Genomic DNA, 9,077 nt, shown 5'->3' on the forward strand with positions numbered 1-9,077 from the left:
GCGGCTGCGGGTCCGGCTTCCATGCCATGTGGCCGTGAGGGGTCTGGACCCCCTGTCCTACCCCGACGGTGACCGCGTGCTGGTAGCTGCGCACGACGCAGAGGGCGGGCTGCGGGGCCTGGACGGCCTGCAGGTGACATACGACGCGGCGTCGCGAGAGACAGCCGTCGAGGCCGACAGCCTGGACCTCCACGCCTCGGTGGAGGTGGACGCGCCCCTGAAGTTTGGTGAGTGAAGTGGGTCCCAGGACACGAGAGCTCCTTCAATGCGGCAGACAGGCCCACATGCACTTTTCATTGGTCTCTTTGGACCTAACTTTCAAATCTCAGTTACAGTTGACCTCCTTGGTGGCCACCTTTTTTTTTTTTTTCTTCTTTTCAGTTAGTTTCTGAGTAATACCTAGATATATGATGTTGCCAATTAAGAGGAAAGTTTAAAATCAAATGCAAACATGATCTGGAATAATCCATATCAAATAATATTTTGGAGCCGTTGATGTTCTCCTTTGCGGCATTATCATTTGCAGAATTGTTCTTCCGAGTTGAGGTTTCTTCATAATACACTCAATGGCATGGCAGCCCACCTACATTTCCCTTGCTTCTGTTTCGAGGGGCTGTCTCTGTACCTAACCTACCCGTCATATCTAACCTCGAACAAGTATGTCTTCCTTCCCTTTGGCAAGTTTTCCTGAAGTAGTGAGCTTTAAAGAAAAAATCCAGTGAGACTGCCTGAGAAACTGCATTAATAACGCCTGCAAGACGTTTCCTAGGTTTTTGGGTTCCGTGTTGGTTCCCAGATGCAAGTCACTGTGCGTTCATGCTTTTCCAGAAAGGGTTCCTCACTGTCTCATGCTTCCTACGACTGAAGGGTGGCACATTGATGATACATAGTAATACTAAATATAATCCTTTTTATGCTTATAGTTGCGCTGCAAAGTAGATTCTATTATTTTCATCATTTCATATGAAGAAATTGAGATTTTTCGGAAGTATCATAAATATTTATTGCGGATGAACAAACAGAAAAAAAGTCCATGGCTTTATGGAACTTACATTCGAGGGGAGGGTAGATTAAGAAATGCTTTCTCTCTCTGGTATAAAGCGAGGAGCTGGGATTTGGACTGGAATCTACTCAACCACTGTGCTGTATTCTCAGCTTCTTGTAGGCAGCCAGGTGAATGAGAGTCTGCGATCTCACATTGTAACAGCTGGGGGCGCTGGTGGGGATTTGCCCCTAAAGACTAAGTTTACTGAGTACTGAGGTAGAGCTAAGTGAAGTTTGGCAGCAAAGCTGAAAAGAGCACTGCTTTTGTTGGTGACTCCAAACCATGTTATTCGTTGCTTCTTTCTAGAGCGGGAACTCCATTTCCAATTTACTGTTTCCATGCATCTGTTCAATAGGCCCCTTAAATCTGCATAACTCATTTTTAAAAATACTTATTTTAATACGTAATTACCTGTTGCAGTATTGAGAATATCCCCCTACCTGTAAAACAGAAGAAACTTCTAAATGTTAAATAGTTTTAGCAGGGTGAAACAGTTAGAAAACAACAAAATCTAAACCAACAATTAGAATTCAACCCTTCATGATTCTAAAATCTACACCATGTTTGATTTTTGAGGTACTAGCTTCAGTCGAAGCTAGGGCCTTTGCATAGAGCCAACATCCGTGGCCCTTTTGTTATTTTTTATTTTGAGACAGGGTCAAATGCTCAAGCATTTAGTTTCACAGAAGCATCTTTAGAATCTGCTTCTTTCCATATCTGTTGCTGCTGCCTTAGATCTGGCAGCATGTTGTGACATTTACTTAACTGGGAAGTAAATTTTGCTGTTACATTTATATGCGTGTTTATATAGGATAAAATTGTCTTTTTACATATTCTTGCTTAATCTCAACCAAAATATTACTATTATTTTAAGCTTTTACAGAGATTGCTATGTAACTATGGAAATGAATTTTTTATTCCATAACTCTTGAAATTATGACAACAGGCCCCAATACTTGTGTTTTGGGGAACATAGTATGTATTTCCATAGTCTAGTTTAAGGGAAATCAATATGTGAATTAAGTATTAATCAGTGTTTTCAATTATTTTGATACAGAGATTCCTAAGTTTGCATCTTAAATTGAGAGCCAAAGATGGCACCTGTGATTCCTTATTTTCCTGACTTTCTTCAGATACATTTCTTATTTATCCACAATCTTACGATTTAAATACTGTTCAGTATTAGGTTTGTCAGAGTGGACCTCATTTTTTAAAGTTAACTCAAGTACCCGATGATATAGCTGCTTAGCAATATTCTCATTTTCTTAGGCATGGAAGGTTAGAGGTAGGATTTAAGCCCCTAAGTCTTGTTATATACTGACCCATGCTTTTCCTGTGTATGCTTTTAATTTGGGGAAGGTTCGAAAACAAATCTTTAAATCTTCCCAACTATGAGACACTAGATTGCCTGCCTTACCTGATTTATCACAATGACTCATCAACTGTGTTCTTATATGTGTGTGTGTGTGTGTGTGTGTGTGTGTGTGTGTGTGTGTGTTTGTTGTTGTTTTCTAGGTAGAAAAGAGGCTTCTATGACCTGGCAACATGCATACATAGAAGAATTGCAATCTCTTGCCTCTTTTACTTCCTGGTTTTCTCTGTAGATGATACAGACCAAAATAATTTTTGGTAAAAACTGGCAGGAAGGTCATTGCATTTGATCCTGTCTATGGTGGAGACCTCACTTTTATTTATTTATTTTTATTTTTTGGTTTGTTGAGATGGGGTCTCACTATGTAGTTGAGACTGACCTGGAACTCACTATGTAGCCCAGTCTGGTCTTGAATTCACAGCGATCCTCCTGCCTCAGCCTCCCAAATGCTGGGATTACAGGTGTGCACCAACACACCTGGCGAGACCTCATTTTTAGAGAGAGATTGTTGACAAATATGTTCTCTCCAGGATTCAGTGATATTATGGGCAAACTGAGGAGTTGGGTTTCTAGGGGACATGAAAATGCTTTAGAGTGCTAACTTATTTTTCTTTTTTATACTTCTAGATTTGAATATCAAGTCATCAGGGTCTAGCTGTGTTAAAGTCCAAAATATGGAGTGTGATGATTGCAAAATTGAAATTGAGCAGGGCATCAGTATCTTACAATCTATTAAGGTATGAGTATTTTTCCAATTTTATTTTAATTAAAAAACTCAAACTATGAACTTTAGTATTAAGTTATATAAACTAAAGAGGTTATGCTACTTTTTCTGAATGTTATCATGCATTCATCTGTAAGAAATTCTTTGCAGAAATTTTTTTCTGGCTTTAGTTCTGTTTTGAAAGTACAGATGTCAAAGGAGCTTTAAAGTTTTTGCCTCATATCTCTTTTAGATTTCATTTTGTAGGGTACAGTGAAACTCAGAGTATATTCTTAGTATTCTGAGATCTTAGTAAGTCAAAGAAATTTTAGTTTTCACAATGATTTATTAAATCACTTTATGTATTAAAGAGTAAGGAAAACTTTTTATATCCTATAACTGCTTAAAATATTAGGTTACTTTAATCATATTTTAATAGACTAATACCTCTATTTTAGGACTGAGAAACTATTTATGCAAAACAACAGATGGTTCATCTTGTTTTAGAATTAACATTTTTATATTTTGTTTCCTTAAAATTAGGGTGGCCTTAGCTGTAAGTGGTTTGAAATAGCTCACTGATAGGCTGACAGGTAGCTGGTGTTACTCCTAGTTCCTCTAGCATTTCCATGATCAATATGCCGTACTTCTGCAAACTTTGATAGCAGCTAATTTGTTGAAGAGAAGCTGGTCATTTTTGCTTCATTATTGGAAAATATTTTCATTTTTATATTTATAAACACTGACTAGAATGACTAATTTGATGTTTTAAATTATTAGATTTTATCCATGTTTATATGCACACATACTTTCAGCATCTGTCCACATATCAGCCATTTTAAATAAATTTAATTGCATAAGTATCATAAAAGATTAAGAATGCCTTCACACATGGTTTTATAAAATGGGTTGGTCTGGGTTCTTGTCATGACTAACTGGATGGAAATACTACGGTGCCTTTTTGTCCGTCTCTGAATATCTCACTCACTGATGCTCAGGGTTCAGAGAATTAATCTAGAATATTGTCCTCTGCAGACTCAGAATGCAAGATTTCCAACTTCACACTTAAAATTGAATCTGGAATGCTGCTATTTCTTTGCATCCTTTTTTATTCATCTAATAATTCTGAAAGCTCTTTGTTAACTTCTTTTTGCCATTATGGGTATAAAAATAAAACATGGTTTTTCAGTATTGACACAATTGACATTTTGGGGCCAGATAATCTCCTTTGGGGGTGTGGTGGGGCACTGTCCTGTGCAGTGTAGGAAGGGTCAGCACCATCACTGGCCTCTGCCTTACAGATGCTACTAGAGTACTCCTCAGTTGTGGAAACTAAACTGACCCCAGTGTCCTTGGGCAGACAGAATCTCCTCCAGTTGAGAGTCTCTGTCCTAAGCAAGTCTATCATTTATTTTTTTAACACAGTTGAGAATAATTGATAACTATGAAATAACTCCTCGGAATAAAATAGCAAAGTGGTATAAGACATATGAAAAATAGGAGTACTATTCCAGGCCGGGCATGGTGGCGCATGCCTATAATCTCAGCACTCGGGAGGCTGAGTCAGGAGGATTGCTGTGAGTTCAAGACCATCCTGGGCTACATAGTGAGTTCCAGGTCAGTCTCAACTACATAGTGAGACCCTGTCAAAACAAAACAAAAGAATACGATTCCATAATATATTTTATTTATGTATTTATTTTGGGGGGGTGGGTTTTTGTTGTTGTTGTTGTTTTGTTTTGTTTTGTTTTTGGTACTGGGGCTCGAACTTGGGACCTTGAGCTTGCAAGGTAGGTGGTGGAACCACTGAGCTACATCGCCAGCCCTCCATAATGTATTTTAGATTTCTAAAAGACTTCAGTGGACCACTACAGTAATTTAAAGATAAGAGTGAGTTTAATTCTATTATTTAAAAAAAGTCAATTTTCTACATGTTCTTTAGAAGACTGATAAATAATAAAATTCAGGAAATATCACTCCTTATAAATAAAATAGCTAAAAAAAAAAAAAGAAATTCAAGAACTAAACTGAGCCTATGCATGTTAATGGTGTACTTAGAGTTATGAGAATAATTCTTGAGATCTTAGAATTTGATTGACTTAAATGAACAAATAAGAATACTTTGGTAAAATATCTGGTTTAAGCTTTAAATATTGCTATAGTATCATCTTGAATTAGTAGCCACCTGTTAAGTAGTTTCTCTTTCATGTATTTTAAGCTCTTAAACTGTACAGAGTTGGCCTATATAATAAAATGTATTGCAGTTGTTGTTGATGACTCCTTATTCTTATTATAAGAATCTTATCTCTAATCCTTGAAGTATCTTCATTTTATCAAGGAAGAAACTAGAGGGCAGTAAGAGACTGAGGAACTCACTTGAGTTCACAGCTAAAAATCTGAGCTGGGTGTTTCTGGTCACCAGGCACGTGCTCTCACCAAGCAAACTGATTAGCACCACATTTTCCCAGCATCTTTAGGGAACAGATAAGTGAACTGTGAGACAGTGGATCATTAGTTCATTGAATGCCACATGTTTGCATTTTTTAAATGTAGGTGTAATTTCCTTTTCTAAATAACTTCTGACTTATGTAAATATTTATTTTCACTCTTTGGTCTCATTTATTTTTAAAATTGTCACATCTTTTGGGAATTAGTTGAACTTTCAATTTTTCAAGCTCAATTTTTTTGAGCCTCTTGAAAAATTTTATGCTTGTGTCCTTAGAAGAAATACACATGTATTTGGTTGCAATATCCTCTTTCATAGACTAGAAATTCATGTAAGAATAATTGATTTGAAGCAATAGTTGCTTTGGGAAAAAGACTTGTATATTAAATATAACGACTTTAGGCTCGAGTTAAAATCCTTTTAAGAACAGTCCTTTCAAAAAGCAATTCATTTTGCTCTTCTCATAAAGGGTTTTTGAAATTGATTCCTGGGCTATTTTGCCTGAACGTCTATCATTTCCCTCCCTCCGTAAAGCAACCAGAAACCGCGTGGTTCTTCTGATTGCCTGCCTCCCGCATCAGACCTTTCTTCCCAGTGGCTGATCACACTGCGGGCGAGTGTGCCAGGCTGTTTCTCAGCCTCTGCGGTTCCCCATTCTTTATCTCTTGTAATTACAGCAGCACTGAAGATGTGCGTGGTGAAGGGAACGTCAGCCGCGTCAGAACAGACGAGACATCTCAGGACTCCTGTACCATCCCAGTCCCTCGCCTGTGTCCGGGTGAGACACAGGTCGAGCTATCTTCCACGCAGTGCTTCTAGGTCCCTGCCACCTCTGGTCCGCCCCCTCTCAGCCTCGCTGTAAGCTGTGCTCCTCCCCTGGGGGGCTGGGACAGGGGAGGCGCCCCTTCCCTGTGAGCACCAGCCGGACCGCGCAGGGCACCCCCACGTCCGTCCTGTTAGAAAAGCACAGCAGCACCTGGGAGCACCGGCCGCTAGGAGAGGGTCTCACTCTGTTCACTCCAGAAAGACGGATTTCGGTGTCCTAGTAGTGGTGTCTGCCGCACTCGCAAGTGTAAAATCAGGTTGTACACAGCTTTTGGTCGGTCAAGCAGGCTGACTGGCCTGTGACTGCGGTTTGGGTTTGGGGCATTCTCAGTTTTAGTTTCTGGGGGTGTTGTGCTACACGGTATAACAGGGCTGTGGCCTACGTAAAAATATGTCCTCTTTCAGAAGACCTGAGTCTTCGGAGTGGAGGCGCTGAGCCAGGCCCAGTGAGGCACACCCATAATTTCAGCATTCTGTGGGGCTAAGGCCCGAGGGTACCAAGTTTGAACCCAGCCGGAGCAGTTTAGTGACTTGAGATGCTGTGTCAAAAAGTAAAAAGTGGACAGGGGGATGTAGCTCTGTGTGAAAGGCCTAGCTTCAATCCCCAGTAACTCAAAAAACAAATACACAGAGTGTAGGCTTTAGAAGGATACAGGGCTAGATTTTGATTTTTAGTTTAGATTTTGTTGTTTCTAACTGTCACCCTGATAGTTATTTAACATTTCTGAGTCTTGGCTAACATGTCTTTGGGTTGTGGTGGGAATCAAATGATCTATTTCAGGTAAAGTAGATGACATTGTCTCTGGTGAAAGAAACTGCCAAGTGATAACAATTATTATTATTACTAGTGATGAATGGTAGCAGTGATCAGTAATTGTCATCTTCATTATCATTGGTGTTTATAGAGCTGCTCATGGTGGTCTTGGACTCCAAGCCCTCCTGTGAAGCTATGAGAATATTCAGATATCCTGTTTTTCCATTTGGGTACAGGTTATTTATCCCTTTAACAGCAATTGACATTTCTTTCCAGCTGATGTTATGATTCCAAACAGTAGATTTTTATTGAATTCCTGACTCTTCTTTTGCTGTTTTATTATCATTAAAATATTGAAAGTATAAGTCAAACATTCTTTTTCTCAACATATATTTTTGTATTTGTTTTTCAGAGCCAAAAATTACATGTTCAAACCAAAGGAGGCAAAGTGATCTGTATGGGAACAGTTTATGGAAATATAGATATTCACACATCAGATAAAAGCGTAAGATTGAAACTTTATTAGTAATTGCAATGTTAGCTCAAAAAAGGGGGCAGCTTCTACAAAGTTCTTAGTATATCTCCTTTTCAAAAAATTTTTAAATTTTTTTGGTACCGGGGATGGAAATTCAGTCCTTGTGCTTGCAAGACAGGCAGTGGAACCACTGAGCTAAATCCCCAGCCCAATATTTCCTTTTTAATGCATTTTCGATCATTAGTAAATTCAAATTTGGATGTAAGGTGATTCAATATTATACAGTTTAAATTTAGTTTGTGATTTAATACTTTTGACAGTTATTTAGTTCATTATTTAGAATTAGTAAAAGAGTCTAAATATTTAATTTGAATTCTGAAGAGATGCTTGCTTTGATCATTGATTAAACTATGTTATGAAGAAATATCTCCAGTATGTAGATTGGGTTCTCTCTCTCTCTCTCTCTCTCTTTCCTTCCTTCCTTCCTTTCTTCTTTCTTACCGGGGATCGAACTCAGGACCTTGCACTTGCCAGGCAGGTGCTATGCCTCTGAGCTAAATCCCCATCCCAGGATTGGGTTTTTTCTTTGTATTAGGTTAACTTCAGTGCTATATTTTCCAAGATCTGTTTACTTCACCTTTAGACAGATAAGTTTTGAAACTCAATCTTCTGCACTATTTTCCATAAGGTGGACCTCTCGACAGCTTTACTGCTCTCCCAGAACTTTCTTAGTTGTAGAGAATTTTGTTGTTATAGAAAGATAGTTTGTATTTTTGAAGTCAATTGTTGCTTCCTATGAGTTAGCATCATATTAAAAGTAAAAGTATAATTTTGGAAATAAGAGTTGTCATAGTCTTTTTTAATGTGATCTATAGTATTTCAAATGTTTAAGAAGAGTTGAAATCTTTTGTTTTAGACTTAATTAGCAAGGCACTTTGGTTATAAATTTGCTGAATTTCACACTCAGAGCAGTAGTGAGCGTGTCTTGCAGATAGAGCGTTGTTGGCATAATTAAACAGGACAAGCTGCAACACTAATCGTTTCCACTGTTGCCATTTTGTTTTCCATCACCTTTTTCTCAGAACCTGTGGGCTGCTGTTTCAGTCTGAGTTTAAATATCCCCCCTCAACTAGACTAGGAGGTCTTGAGGGGCTGCCTGGCCAGGGGTGACGGCCCTTTGCGATGGCGTGAAGCCGTCAGAGCGCTGTGCACTTTGAGGTATAGAGGGGATGGGACAGCTTGGTGGTTCCTTCAAGCTTGGTCCATTAGGTGGTGGCTAATGTTATCTGAAATGATCCTGAGTCACCAGAATGCAGGATTACAGATTTACACTCTGACACAAACATCATAAGTTTAATCATCTCTCGATTATTTTCCATTTTGAATATTTTGGCGCTCAGTTATTTGTTCCAGTTTCCGTGGATTGGGTTTTTTTTTTTTTTTTTTTTTTTTTTTTT

At 38.7% G+C, this 9,077-nt stretch overlaps 3 protein-coding genes across 3 annotated transcripts in view; 1 reads left to right on the forward strand and 2 right to left on the reverse strand.

Moving 5' to 3' along the window:
* Nucleotides 1-9,077, reverse strand: part of Ccdc146 (coiled-coil domain containing 146) — a 166,510-nt gene that overhangs the window by 118,877 nt on the left and 38,556 nt on the right. The gene's annotated exons all lie outside the window — the stretch shown is intronic.
* Nucleotides 1-9,077, reverse strand: part of Fbxl13 (F-box and leucine rich repeat protein 13) — a 273,523-nt gene that overhangs the window by 26,179 nt on the left and 238,267 nt on the right. The window lies entirely within an intron of this gene.
* Nucleotides 2-9,077, forward strand: part of Fam185a (family with sequence similarity 185 member A) — a gene marked incomplete at its 5' end in the record, with an annotated part of 45,526 nt that continues 36,450 nt past the window's right edge. Inside the window, 3 exons of the mRNA XM_010637201.3 lie at nucleotides 2-227; nucleotides 3,045-3,154; nucleotides 7,558-7,650. Of these exons, the coding sequence (XP_010635503.1) occupies nucleotides 2-227; nucleotides 3,045-3,154; nucleotides 7,558-7,650 (429 nt within the window). The remainder of the gene's footprint in view (nucleotides 228-3,044; nucleotides 3,155-7,557; nucleotides 7,651-9,077) is intronic.

Source organism: Fukomys damarensis, unplaced genomic scaffold (assembly GCF_012274545.1).
Source record: "Fukomys damarensis isolate Sample0158 unplaced genomic scaffold, DMR_v1.0_HiC HiC_scaffold_4, whole genome shotgun sequence".
NCBI classification, from domain to species: Eukaryota; Metazoa; Chordata; class Mammalia; order Rodentia; family Bathyergidae; genus Fukomys; species Fukomys damarensis.